Below are 16,211 nucleotides of genomic sequence, written 5' to 3'. Positions count from 1 at the left end.
CCTATCATTTCGGTTACATCATGAACAAATGAGTATCAGTACCAACACTTTTTTTGTCATAATGATCACTGATGGAAGCTCTTTCACGAGCAGTGGTAATTCAATTCGGTTGACGTGTAGAAGTCCCCTAGGTGGCGAAGTGTCGACCCTAGAGGGCGCTGGATTAAATAAGGTTGTTGTCTGTCATGAAAGCGAGTCACGTGATCGAATGACCTATAAGAAACCAAACCTTTTGGGAGAACAAGAACGTGGAATGTCAGCTTTTATCAAAGGCCACACGTTTTTATATGTCCAACGGTGCATTAAGGCTCCAACAGCTTAGCACGATATATACCAAGGCACATACAACGCCAGTATATATCCTGATATACTGTTAACTTCATCATTTTGCGAGATACTAATTTACGCGAAATTTTTCAGGAGAGCTTAAACTCGAATTCAAATGTTTTGCAAGTATGTCCTTAATAAACTGTTATATAACAATATACACTAAATGTACAAAAAAAATGTTATGTCTTAAAGCCCTTAATCGCGAATTGATATATCTATAAATCTTGTTAACATTATAGAAGACGTGAAATACAGTATTCGCGAAACAAAAGTGGTTTACTCTAGTAATTCGATATTTTAATGTTAATATGGTATACAAATATTGTTTTACAAATCAAATTTTAATTGAGATAAAGTTTATTATCAGATTCTGTTGTAATGTTATTTATGGAAAGCCAAATGCCAATGTACTCCCAAATGTTGCAAAAAAAAAAAAAATAGAAAGAAGGAAATTTTAAACGACATTTGAAATAATTTACGTAAGTAATCCCTACCTCAGATATAATTTTTAGCATTTTCACTCCATTGACCTTCTGTTATAAACGTACACACAACATCAATTTACTCCTTCCTGATTCTTTAAACGAGAATAAAAATAACAAGTAACATTGTACGTACTTTTTATCGACTATAGTGGATAGGCTTTACTCTCCCTCTTCGAAGTTTTCCACCATATTTAATACTAGATATTGATGTTGCAATACAGTGTCCTACTAGTTCTAATTTAAAATATAATAGTATGAAAAAAAGTATTTTAAGTTCAAAATAAACACCCTGAATGATAACTAAATATTTATTTCGACCATATTTACTCTTTGTCTTATCAAAGAAATATGATGATCAAGCAAACATTATCCTCATTTACACAATGGCGTTTTGTAGCACTTTCGATATAACTATAAACTTCACAAAAATATATTGTGTTTCTTTTCATAAATTACATCGATTTTTTTGATGATTTCACATAATTGCACGAACATTAGCATGTTGATAATAAATAAGTCAACACATCATTTGCACACATCTGAGGTCAAAACTGATAACTGCTTCCGGTACTGAAAAGGGATAGAATAGAAAATACAAAAAAGTCATTACGGTAGAATTTTCTACGACACAATTCTGAAATCAGATATGGCTTTTGAGTGCTTTCCCATTTGTTGCTGTATCAACTTCAGTGTGAATTGTCGTTATATGTAGTGGTTACATTCATGGGAGAAGATTTCCGTACACAGTTAAGCGATATTTGATTCAAAACATACCATAACACGCATGCCTACATTAAATACAATATTGACGTCCATTTGAGACAAATAACGAAGCATCAACGGCTTTTATTTTACTCCGGTTCTTGAACTATATTTCAAATAAAAATATCAATTTATTCATAATTTGATAAACTCATGGTAAACGTCATTGCTATGACATCCAACTTTAGGCATCGACGTCAATCCGCTATCATTAATGTTGTACCCTTCAAAATTGTTGACACAAACATAAGAACACTCAAACTTCCAGATAAATAAAACAATAAACCGTGTATTTTTAAATCAAAACATTTTTATAACACCTAAAGGTGTTAAAGTCTATCTGTCTTGTAAGTATGGTACCCTTCACGTTACTCCTCAACTATGTCCCCAATACTGAACACTCACCATTCGCTCTTGGACCTAGACTGGCCATTAGACCCTTAGTTGTTGATAATACTTTCTCAGTCTAACTTGGACCATGTGCTCAGAGTTTACAACTGTTGTTGCGGGTTCAAAACTACTCTGTCAGATCGTGAGAGAACAAAATATTTGTCTATTCGAGATCTTTTGTAGCGTGTTTACCTTGCATATACAGTGGGTCGTTAATATTTTACCTGCATATTGTCCTTAGTTGAAAGGCCCACTACCTTTCCAGAACAAAACATAAAGGTCTCCTAAAAAGATTAATAACATCAGAAAATATATACCGATGACCTAAGATGAGTTTACAACACCAGACATATGTAAGATTTCCTGCATAATATACGATAACAGTGGAGAGCCATTTCGCTCTTTTGCTGTCTGGCGCAGTGGTAGCCAACTACCGTGCGGTATTTAGGACGACGGCGGGAAATATTAGACGACCCCCGTTATGAAAATTTACATTTTGTTTATTTTAATCAAATTGTTCAGAAGGTGATGATACGTGTATTATTAACGATAAGTTTATTTTTTCGACTCTACAAAGTTATCGATCTCATTTTACATTTACATTTTAAAAATTAAAAGCTGTTTCGGAAAGGTAGTAAGGCTTTAATGATATCTGCAGGCGTATGAATGGGTTGCACTATGATATAGTGTAGGATGGAAAAGAAAAATATTGAGTATAAGTTGTCCGTGACACTAAGTTACCCGCAAACATATAATGTTGATATAAAGGGTTTAAAATAGTGAGTATTAATTTAAGCGTAGTCGCCCGAAAATATATTTTAAAGTTGTTTACACTTACTTTTTACAATTCATCAATGAAAAGATAACTCTGTCTTTTACCGGGGTAGAGAAAAGAAAGCTCACACGGGCTTGACAATGACGTCATCAATACATGAACAATTTTTATGTATCGAACACTGACTAGCGAATTTATTTCAAAATGTCGGAAATTAATGGTAGTAAAATATTGCAATAAAACGTCAAGGAATGAGAGAAACATACTTTCATGCGTGAATATGAAGGATAGGAATATTCTACCCGAGTGTCACAAAATGTTGTAGCAACCGAGGCTTTTGAAAGCGTCTTATATATACGTTTTATACAAAAAAATCGCGAAATATTTGAATTCGCCTTATTGGTCTTTCATTAAATTACGCGAAATTTTGTGAAAATCGCGAACTATTTGCGAAATTTTGTGATAATACAATGATTTACAGTATACTGGCAACGGTGAAATCTGAAATTAATGTTCTACGCACAAATCGTTCACAATAATCCGTACAACCCTCTCCGTTGCATATGAAATTGTCTTATACGATCAATTTGAAAAAGTTTCAAAAATAAAAAATAAAATTAAAAAAAAATATGATTTGTAGATTATGTCGCAGAAGAACAATCATGTTTCCATTTTTGACTCAAGGTCCGATACAAGAGCATTAAGATTGAAGACATCTATGAAAGCCATTTGTTACAAAGGGAAAACGAAAGTAAATCACATCTTTAGATGTATTATATATTGTTCAAATATTGGAAATACAAAAAAGAATCTTTCTAAACTGAGTTGTCTTTTTCCAGCATTTACGCATGACGAATCCTCAAAAGATATGAATATTTAATATTCTATAGCCCTGGAGTTTGTGTGCCTTCTGCAAAAATGATAAAGAGAAAGACATTTATCATGTATAGTCTTTATGGTATGATATACCAAACTGATCATACGACATAAAAAAAACCAATACAACCCCATCAAAGAAGCTGCATAGCCTACAGAGCATAACCGATACTCATCATTTTATCAATAACTGGTGTTTGTTTACTTATATAAATATATGTCTACAGCAAATAAAATATAATATAACTTAATTAGCTTCTGGTCGATGCGTAATAAGTATCTGATTCCATATGGGGCATAGTGCCATGGACTGTTTCGGGAAGCAATAACCTATTTTTGATACTTTTATCTTGCGGGTAATAAGAAGCTCAAACATTTTTATTCCAAACGTTATGCTGGTAATGGTGATGGTGTAAAGAAGGTAACTTTTGAAACTGAAGAACAATATTAATTCTTCAGCTCCTGTTTTTGATAGAGGAAAAATATCATTTGTCAGCGGCATCTTTAAGCAAACAGTTGAACATAATTATTAGATCGCTATATTATGCTTAAATTGTTACCAAAGCATGTTGGTCTACATTGTAACATGTTTTTAATTATATTTTGTCTGCAAAACATTAACATTTCATTTTCGATCATATTGAATTTGTTTTCAAGTTAGTCTTTCTTATAAATCTATATATTGCCAATGTGTGCCCTTCATTTGAAAATGAACGAGCACGGCAGCTTTGTAATAAAGTCGCCATGGTTATTTTAAAGCGTTTCCTATAAGCCTATTTAAATCGGACGAATCTGCCGCCATTACAACCAATAAACGTGTGTTTGCAATAATGTTTGTATATCATTGAAAACATGACAGCTAAATCTCTCGATCCACTATACCAGACATGGTTACATAAGCCTCTTATATCCTCGAGATGATTTTGTTTTATTTGTCAAACTTAAGACGCAGTTGTTGCTCATTGGCTTTGGCGTGAGCCCTTTTGCTTTCCCGGTAACATTTGTTGTTTTATTTTATTTGAAAGACATATTGCCCATCTGTTACATTATTCCTAGACAGTTCAGGTTGTCAGACGGACAAAAATTATGTTGTTATGACTCTCCCACATGCAATTCCAACATTGCTACAACATGCTGTTTTGAGAAAGGAAAACAGTCATTTTTATTACTACTGAAGAAATATAATGATATATCTATCTGACAAGGTACTTGCGTCTGTGATAACTGGCCTGCGTACATGATGTTTTGGTCACGGCATTACCCTGTTGTAAGCACACCCTAGGGGGTTAATGTCGGCAGGGCCGTTGCCGGCATGCATTTGTGTCATTGCTACAGCACTAATCACAAACAATACACACCTCAGTAATGTCCGGATATTAAGTCCGGCTTCGGTTTTCTGTTTAACGCTGGCTATGTCTGAGCGGAGCTTGGATACTGTATTCGACTTGATTCACATTTATTTAGCAAGACTAATTGAATATACATCCCCTTTTACTTAACGCGCAGCGGGCACGAACAATGGTCCACATGTCTGAATATTGGCATTTAACAAGGAGAGCCGTTTTATAGTATCATATTTCACATTTTATTTTTTTTCCACAGTTATGCTCGAATTATTATTTTCCATCTGGGAGAATCGTTAGTGTTTCATTTTACACATAAATATTTACACAGCATTGATTACTAATGCTTTCAGTAAATCACGGTTCGAATAATATGTCAGTTATGCAATTAAACAGCGTTCATAATGGACAAGCCTCGGATATGATATTTTTTCTGTTTTTAAAATAATGAACGACCTACATCTGAAATAGCAAATGGTTAAAACATTTCAAAGTGATCTGTGCGAATTTACAAATTAACATTAAAATAGAGAATTTAAACTGTATAATGAAGGAAGCATTACATCTCTATGCATGTATCGCTTTGTTTTCTCAAATTATCATGCAAAAATAAGTATATATATATATATGTAACAGGGAGCATAATTCATAATGAATTTAATACTGACAACGGTCAAAAACCACAAGTCCCACTTTTTTGTGTCAAGCTTGCTAATATAGCAGGAGAGGAATCTACCAATTTGCCCTAGCAAGTGGACAGAAACAAGCTGTCATCATGGGCGAGCATTCAGTCCAATATCACAAGCGATGAAATGTAATAAGGAGACATCGGGAAGAAATAAGAAGGCTAGAAAAAAATTAAATCTCACATTGAGTCGCTTATGGATTTGACTTTTTTTTCCAGTACGGATTTCGTTTCTTAATTTTCTTTTCCCAAACTTTACTTATTCTGCTATTTTCATAATGTGATTGTGAGTATGATAGACAATATTGTGTTTTTGCTATTTTTAGTTATTTGATTATTTTGTTTAATTATTTTCTTATCTTATTTTTTATATTGTTTTTATATGCATTTAAAGTTGAAAGAAGCTGATCGTTTGAACTTAGCGTACTGCCACAATCTTAGTCAGGAATGAATTGTTATTGGACATCGGTATTGTAGACCCGGGAATAGGTTTATTTAGTGTATTAACTGCTAAGTCTCGGAAAATAGGTCAGCTATATTGCCAGCAAAACTGTCTGAAATACCCTATTACAGAAAATCAGGCCAAAGGGGCGACTTCAGGATGCCTCCAAGTTATGGATAATACGACCTTAGAGCTTTTAGAAAAAAAATGGCCTCGCTCAAAGCAATTTGGTTTGGACAGTCAAGTCAACAACTCTTTGTATTCGATTAGACCATGTCCACGGTAGTATATTCGAGTGTTATAGGATAATAGATCTAGGTGACACGATATGAATGGCACTTTCCGATGGCCTGGATGTGGGTGGAATACGACAGTAGCTCTTCACAAGCTATGTGTCGACCGTTAACCGATATCCCAAGGGCACCAGTTAAAATCGACAGTTTGGAAACTTTCCAAAATGTATTATCTCAACAGTAAATGATAAAGTTGTATGATGTCGATGTAAAACATGGATGGATATTTTAGCAAAATATTATCAGTAATCGTCTGGTTGATTCAAGCAATATTCCGATTTTCATAAAATTAGTTAATCAAATAAATATGAATATCTCTTCTTTTGAAAATTATCGCCTTCTTGGTCATCCTCAGGCACACAGAATCAAAACCCAACTAAGTAAAACTAATCTTGAATTTGCTCTGATGTCATAGTAATATTACATTTCTCAGTATTGATTATCTTAGTCTTCAAGTTCTCAGAATCTACTAGTCTTTCGACGTATTTGATTGCATGAACTACCTGTCAGTTGAAGCGCACAAAAGGTTTTAAAAGTACTGTAAGTATAAGGGCGAATGCTGGTACCCGCAGTGGAAGTATCTTAACAATAACTAGAACAGGAAGTGCAACTTACAATTTAAGTGTCCACCAGGATGAGCTATATCCATGAATTATGATACGAAATTAGTAACGCCAGATTCCTGTTTAGTGGGAAACATAATGATGTTAATGTATATAATAATGCTGAGTAGAACTACTGAAAAGGAAGGTAGTTATATTAAAACAAGAGTACATAATATCATGCCTTGGTATTTTGTGTCTCAATAAATACACCAACTTCTTTATAAAACCATAAAGATACGAACACCGGCTTGGGGACAATACGTGTTTGAGATTATTTTAAATCTAGGTCAACGTCTAGAAGGTCATACATCGACAAAATCGCTTAAAATAAAATAAAATATCTGTTTGAACTTCACCAGGGCAAACTCACAGAAATCTCGGAAGCCAAACTCTCGAGGACAAGTGCCAAAATTATCTTGTTATCTTAGAAGCTTTTAGACTGTAACCAACTAATGCCATTAGGAAAATTTCTGTTGTAGGGGAGGTAACTCGTTCACGTCGCATTTTCATATTTTGATAAAATAACATTTACGTTTAGGCTTGACAATCATAAAATAAAACATTTTCGACAAGTCAATTACTCTATCAAATTACTGCATAAGGGATTCTTAAGATTCAATGAGACAAGAGACTCTTACTTAACTAATAGGTGTATAATGCTTAAAACAGCCGTTATAACTTAACAATTTGTAAGCTGATATATTATCCTTATATGAAATCAATCATATCAAAGAGCTGTTCACTGAGATAGGACATCCATACAAGTAAATAGTTATGTACAATGTGCTTGCAAGATTACTACTGTGAAATGCATAAAAAGAGTATAGAATGACTCTTAAATGTCGAACGCTAGCCTATAGGCCTACCCATTCAACAATACACTTAAAGCTGACAATGCAAGTTAAAAAAAACATTAGAGATAAAAAAAAAATTCAATATTTGTTTTTTTTTTTAAAATTCGAATTGTGAATAAAAAAAACCCACATGATTATTTTTTTAATCTCAAATGTATATTTTTAACTTGCATTGTCAGCTTGAAGCGTGTCTCTCTCAATCTCTATTACATGATCGAAATCATCTTCCCTCTTTCCATCTGACTTTATTCTCCATTTACATCGCATACATTTTGTCTCGAATTTGCCGCTGTGATGAAAGCTTTGTTTCTATCCCCTAGCCAAGACACGTAATAGTCTTTTTTTCATTTCAAAAATGTTATTGAAGAGATGTTATGTCTAAAGGATTGAATAACAGGCGAAGCCTATATACATTTTCTACCTTAGTGGATAAAGTGATAATATTTACACGTACTTTAAATGCATAATCTTATAACAACAAACACAGTGCAGCTAACTAATTATACTTAGGTCACATATGCATATTATATACTTGCATACACACACACACACACACACACACACACACACACATATACACATCATTACAAATATACAAACTAAATATATATGTAGCGATTATAATCTAAGATATCATATTAGATATAAAACATGAGGAATACGTATAACTTTTTGTGAAAATTAATAAACGGTTTGGTCAATTGACCATATGTCCATGTGCATCACAGATACACGAGTCGTAACCATCCTAATTGTTAATGTCTGAACTTAACTTTGTATAAATATTAACTAGTTGCATGTCAATTATATATAATTAATATGATTAATAGGTTGTTGATACAGTAGAAATGCTTGAAACAAAACACAAACTAATCAAATTGATATTGGTTAAAACGCTCTGACGTTCCAATGTAGAGATGAATATCATGAAGCACTTGTCTATTTATATTAACATCGCAGTTGTACCATCCATATAGAAAATGTATCAATACTAATATAAGTATGTGTATTATTGTACCTGTTGCTGTTTTGGAATATTTCACTGCAGAGAGGAATGTAGAGGGAACATTCAAGAAAAAATAACGAGAAACTGTTTCTAATGAAACAGAGTACCTACATGATGGGATATAAGTTAGGTAATCATGGTGTAAATCAGATTTTAAATCACTATAACTATTTGTCAGCTGACCAAGTATGATATCTGGCCTCCGTTTCCCTTCACATTTAAAGGTATCTACAGATATCATATCAGTAAAAGGTATCTACAGATATACAAATGTTTGAAACTTCCAAGATCCCAGGCATTAACTGTGCGGCACATGAAAGGAAAGAATATATATTATTATATAAAAAATAAAAGTCAACGACTTTCCTCTTGTACATTCACCATTTCATGATTTCGTTGACTTTATTTTTTATAACAAGAGGAAAGTCGTTGACTTTTATTTTTATATATTCAACTCCACATGGACACCTACTTTTTTCTTGGTATTATATAAGAATATAGAAATTATTAGTATTACATATTGGGGAAACACTTTCTAGTATAATAAAGAGAGTGGTGATTATCATCAGTATTAGTAGCAAAAGGAATTAGTAAATCTTGTGCGTACTGTGAGGATTTATTGTGCATTAATTTCACATCATGCTTTCTGTTTTATTTATATGCATGTGCCCATTTACTTATGTAAGTAAGGTCGGGTGTTAATTCTTATGCCGTTTGTGCAGGGTCATTGCCTATATTCACATAGAGGGAGGTGTCATCTGCAAAGAGCTTAATATTAGTAAAGATATTTTTAGTGATATCATTTATGAAAAGAAGAAAAACCAGTGGACCAAGCCAAACCTTTGAGATACCCCTGCATTACAATACTAATAGATTGGGAATAATAACCTTCTGTAATTACTCCTTTGCATTATATCCGAAAGATAATTTTGAAACCAATTAATCATATTTTCATTGATATCATATTGTTTTGATTGATATAGAAGACCTTGATGCCATGCTCTGTCAAATACTTTGCTAATATCACAAAAAAGTAAAACTCAACTTTTTACCTTGATTCATATTACTAACAAATGCATTATAAAATATGTAATTGTCTATGAATGTGGTAGTAGAAGGACTGATTTGCTTTTATTAGCCATTTTTTAAATGTGCTTCATCACGATAGTGCTATAAAATGAAAAATATATAGCTCTTGCCTTTTTATAGTGCTGACTCACTGAAGCAAGCTACCAAAGACACCGGATCGAACGCCCACACCGGTCATATTATACTGACAACGGGCACACCAGTTGTACCAAACCTTTCATAGACTAAGCTATGTCTCTACTATGTGACATAAACCAGACTATCTTAACAGGGGCTCAATTCATGGTTAAAAAATATGGCGATGTCAATGGAGGCATAAGAAAAAAGAAAGTTTGATAGGACTGAAGGAAAAGATTTCAAATGAACTTCCCTTTCACGATCATTCATTGGAGACAGCAGGGTTGGAATTCTACGTGAATGTCAATATCGACACATTTTATTTCATAGAAGAGGCAAGGAATTTGATAAGGTAATTTCAATAATTAAGATAGATTTCTTATTCATAATGTTAATTATTGGTTATGTTACGATAAAGCTTATTGTACCTAGCAGTATCAAACATAATTTTTTTTTAAATCGTACGAAAAAATTTTTTTTTCACATCTATATGTTTTGAATTCATAATTCTAATATACATACAGCTTCAGTTGCTTCATATTTTCATGAGAATTCATAATTGTTTTTGTTTTGTGAGAAAGTAATGATTATCCGTGTAAAAAATCAACATTTCATGTTATTTGTTTTTCAAATACATGTAGCCCTGATAGCATAGGGATACCGAGATAGGTTGTCATCTAAGAGTTGTTTCCCCTTATCAGTAACTCGCAATGATAGTAACAATTATTCCATTTATTTGCCTGTGTGACTGCAACGTTTTATTAGTTATTGTCCATTCGCTAAATTATATTATCGATTAAATATATTCTCAGGAAGATAATGGGATCGTCATTTGAAGCGAATCATCAGAATTATTGAGATATATTCACATTATACAGTACTGAAACTGGTATTTTGTCTCTATCAAAAACGGGAGCAGACGATTAAGCATTTTTCTTCAGTTACAAAAGTTACTTACTTTACACTATTACCACCATTGAAAAGTTTGAGCATCTAATTTTACTTCCAATTAAAAATATCAAAAATAATTTATAGCATCCGCAAAAAAACAGTGGCACTGTATCCTATACACGAGTAAACACCAATTATTGTTTAAATGATGAGTATCATTTATGAGCTGTCGGCGGTGGAGTATCTTTGAATTCATTGATTTAACGTTTTTGATGCTTAAAATAGTCGATATATAAATAAAACAAGCACTTTCAGAAAAATATCGCTCGGAACAACTGACATCAATGTCGTATATTTGTCATCGATGTAATAATTTTTCTCAATTTATTTTTGAGTAGAAAATAAAATATCGCTGTTTAGAGCTGTAATCAATGGACATGCACATGAACTTAGTCAAAACATAATAATAGGCACAAGATATAACAACGTGTGAAGCCATCTTATGATTAAGGTTTTTTATTTGACTATCAAAGCACTTTAATTCTATTCAGACAGAAATCTGATTAAAATAGAAGATTAATACCAAGATTACACTCAACAATATGAAAATAATGGGGCAGAGGTATACAATTAATGTGAATGCCATTACATATATCATACAGGATTGTTTCTCTTTTCGAAGCTTTGGTACTTGATTTGTTTGACATATTTTAATTATTTATTTGTACTCTTTAATTTTTATTGTGTGTGTTTGTAAAAATTTAATATGTGAAATCTGACGAAATTTATTATGATGTGGGAAGGTTAACTTTTGAAAATGTTGTATTGATAAGTAAGACAATTATTTCCTAGTGTACTTTAATAATAGTATTATTAACTTTAATAATAGTATTATTATGTTTAATATTCACTAACTTTTATCGGAATGGTCACTAGTTTTACACAAATTATCTTAAGTTTATATAAATACAACTTTAAGCTATAATAAAAGCTGTTCATTTTGTTTTCTCTGTAATGAGGTCCTTTATATTTTTACTCTTTAATGTAGCGAGACTATCGTGTTACATCACTTTGACAAGATCTCCTTGTGCAGTATCTAATGACATCATTAAATCATAACTTTTTGATTGACAGGGCGTGTTTTTTATCTTTATGTGGAGTTAATTAGGTAATATATACCCAATTAAACATAGAACATTGATTGACAGGTACCCACAACACATTTTTATTAAATAATGAAATGATACTCACATTGACAGTTAGTGTCAAAATCTTACAAAATATAATTACAACAAGCACAGTTCGCTGAAAAACCTCATCAGCAATAGCTATGGGCCAGTCACGTGAATGAATTTACCTGTCAGAAAAGCGAGTTCTACCTGTACAACTGTACTTTAAAATCATCTTTGGGGGTCATTTAGATAAAGTGTGTACGTGCAGCTTGCCAAATATATTTATATTATAGGGAATCTAATTATCATTTCATTTCATCTCACACGGGTATGATGATACTCCGGAACTCACTTTACGGATAGTTAACGTCAGGTGTTTGTTTGAAGGGGAGATGTAATTAAAATATATCATTTCTTTGTTGGGTTATATTTAAAAGCTGTTTCATTTAATTCCAAACTACTGGGGTAGATTTAACAAATTTGAGTGAGCGTGACACTTTAATTTGGCTTAAGAGGTGTGAAATTCAAAATAATATGTCTTGAAATTTAAAACTGAAAACACTCCCGAGCATACTTTGACGTGATATCAACTATCCGAAATTGTCACAATCGTTTCATGACGTGTGGTGTGGGGCATGGCCTTCAATTGTTAGACTAGCCAGTTATCTCTGAATGACGCGCATCACTCAGAATAATTTATATTCGCCAGTTGTGGTTTGTAAAAAAAGTATTAGATTATATTGCTCAGAAACTTTGTGACCAAACGGTGACCAAAATTGGAAACAAAATACGGAATGTTCGAGATAACATCTACATTAGTAGCATCTGCTGCCATTGAATCCACATCGACGATCTGCTGGGGGCTCTACAATATGTCAGCTTATCCAAGCATCATCGAACAAGCCGTGTAATACTGTCGGCCTACAGGGAGGGGTTAATGCTTAAGAGAGCGACATTACACAGGACCATTTTGTCGTGAATTAATTTCCTGCATTAGTGTGTCAATAATCTGTCTCATCTTCTCATCCCCGTGGTGTCAGGGTGGTGGGGTCAGATGCTCTGTTTTCACGATACAAATTGCCGGACATGTATCTTTAAAGAGCAGGTCCGGAATTTTGTTTGTTACTGGTCTCGACCCCTCCGGGCTAGGCCACCTTGAAGTCGTATGTACGAGCATGGGGACCACTGGTCAGTATTGTCCATAGGATGAATTGACCACTATCATATCACGTGTCCGATCTACGGCCACAGATGACCCGCGACACAAGTCTTTAACCGGCTTCATATTTAATAGGATAATTTGCAAATCCTATCTAGATGTTTCTATGGGGGTATTTTCTGGTAAAAGCTGCCATAACATACTTTTTTGTTTTCAAAATATAGAATGACCATTATTGCTCCGTGTCTGGAACACTTTGTAAAGAGATGTCCATGTCGTTGATGGGATGTCCAGCTTAAAAATGAACACTTAACTTGAATACTGTAATTTTAACACTATCTTCAGGGCATTTTGTCATTACAAATATGTGTAGTTGTTTTTAAGATATCTCTTTGTTTTCTGTCGACTTTTGGTAGCAATATTATAACCTTTTTACCCATTCTACCGCATTCATCTTATAAGTTGGTGTATTTGATTTTATAAGCACATATATCATAGAAAAATATTAACCATTATCATTTATTTGAAAACAATTCTCATTACAATTTCGATATTGAAAGATGATGTATTTTTCAAAGTAATTCATCAATAATGTCCATGTGACATTCATAAACAATGATGGATATTAAACATCACAATGCTAGTTTCATACAACGTAGATTTGTATCAGTTTTGATATTAATTATAATTTTTAATAGTATGCAACCAATATTCTTGGAAAAAAAGTTATATACAGAAAACATGTTCAAAATTATATTTCACCATGCATTAGAACAATAATGAGAGCACATAGGCGTATCTTCAAATTCATTTCAAAAAACAAATCATTTTACATTTTATAATTTGGTATTGATATCCTATTCTTTACAAAAGCGCATATTTACGTACATACAGTGGAATCTGGTAACATTGAAGTTATTGTGGAATGGGATATTTCTTTAAATTATCTATATTTCAATATAAAAAAATTATAAAGACTATAGATTAGTGTGATTAATAAATTAAATATAATTAATTACAAAAAGATGTAGATTAATCCTCATCTTTCCTACGCTAATTGATCTTCCATCATTTTTATATTGTAGAGTTACTTTCTAAATAAGTGAATTTGATATTTGTTCTTGCGATTTGAAATGTATTTGTATTGATAAATTAATCCCAATAGTGTTGTTTTTAATACTTAAAGTACATGAAGGTGAATAACCTCTCCGGAAGTCCACCAAGACTTCGTCTGCGGTGTATGCACAGCGGACAGCCGACATGGGACCTAATTGGTCATACCTGTGTTTCATCTTCCAGCATGTCTCTGCAGCATACACACGCACGTTTTACACGAATTCATTTAATTTTTAAAATTAAAATCGACCCGTCTAGTCATTTGACATCTACAATCACATCAGTGTGTCTGCATGTGCCATAGGCTATCGGCGGAGGAATAAAAAAAAATCACTGAATTTTATTTAATCAAAAATAATTCACATTAAAGTTAAGAGTTCCTTTTGGATGAGGTTTCACGCACGTGTAGGCATATGTGTATCATAGCGGGTGCGTCTCGATTAGAACTTAAATCAAGCTTTTCGTTTAAGTTATCAGGCATGCTTAAACGCAATTCGTCAATTAATGTCAAGAATCTGAAAGAAGATGACAACAACAAAATGAAAAGTACAGGTTACGATATTCTTCTTTAATTTTGAAACACATGTACAAATCGAGATGGCATAATTTTCATATTAAAGATAAAACATGAGATTTGCCGATAATTAGCCGCAGTTTGTGTTTGCGGTTACACTCTTTGAGACAGTGGATCTGATGCATCTTGTCTTCATAGACGCGGACGAGTCTGACGGGTTTGAAATTTGATCAGTATAAAATTGCTAGAGATAAGAATATAAAAGTGCTGATTTTGATTAAATAATTAACTTATTTTCTGTGTAATTACGTCATTCTCTAAGCATAGGTGAGTGACACTGTCTAACGAACATCATATAACTCAAATAAGGTACCAGGAATTACTCGGGTAATTAGCAGTGTGTTAAACTTGACTTTTGATATTCGAAATATCATTTCAATACCTGTAAAACTATACTATTCTAACACCTTCATAATATAAGCAGAATTTTACCTTAATAGCCATTTTCTTATTTCAAAAAAAAAATTGTTTGCTTCATTTTATACACAAAGATATGAGATCATACAGACACCTTACTTAAAGGGGTAACACAGTCAAAAGCCATGAAACTGATACATATTTTATTTGTGCTCTCATTGTTAAATCAAAGTCCACTGTCTAATTAGAAAGTCCTGTGAAATGTAAATATTTCTATGACATTCAGTTTATGACATTCAGGGCCCTGGCCAACCTCACACAAACATATTTTCACTTTATGATAATGATTATATAAAACGTACACTGTATACCAATCGAATAATGAGACGCTAAATTATAGTCTTTATAAACTAAATAATATGTTACACAATATGCTTTGCACGTCTCTTACATTAAACAATTGTACATGTAATAAGTTATTTATTTTTACAGTATGATAATCGATTTGTTTTTACAAATGAACTCAAAACGTTTGGAACAGATTTGCTATATTAACATCATATCATCAAATAATTAATTTATACTCATTTTTGTAACAGTTCAGAAGAAAATGTGGCGGCCAGACCTAGTCAACCCCGAAGCTGGGACCTCCGAACACTAGACGGATGAATCTGTCGATGGAGCTACATGATCGCCGATGATCGACCTTGTCCAATTCCACTAAATTGTAATATCAAACAATAAAAAAAAGTATTGTTTTATTATTTTACACAGAATTAACCATACGTTAAATATATGTGTCATTTTACTACTAGCCTTCTAATTCTGAAATTTGGCCTATGTCTGGAGGTGACCGGATACTGGTCAAGAGTCGATTTTTTTATAGTACT

General features: G+C 32.8%; 1 protein-coding gene across 1 annotated transcript in view; it reads left to right on the top strand.

Annotated features, from left to right (window-relative positions):
• Window positions 1–15,990, top strand: part of LOC138327120 (mucin-3A-like) — a 39,735-nt gene extending 23,745 nt beyond the window's left edge. Inside the window, exon 4 of the mRNA XM_069273103.1 lies at window positions 15,921–15,990. Coding sequence (XP_069129204.1) covers window positions 15,921–15,990 — 70 coding nt within the window. The remainder of the gene's footprint in view (window positions 1–15,920) is intronic.
• Window positions 15,991–16,211: the final 221 nt, after the last annotated feature.

Source organism: Argopecten irradians, chromosome 7 (genome assembly GCF_041381155.1).
Source record: "Argopecten irradians isolate NY chromosome 7, Ai_NY, whole genome shotgun sequence".
Lineage (NCBI taxonomy): Eukaryota > Metazoa > Mollusca > Bivalvia > Pectinida > Pectinidae > Argopecten > Argopecten irradians.
The sequence above is the reverse complement of the archived record's forward strand: the minus strand, read 5'-3'. Positions and strand labels throughout refer to the sequence as shown.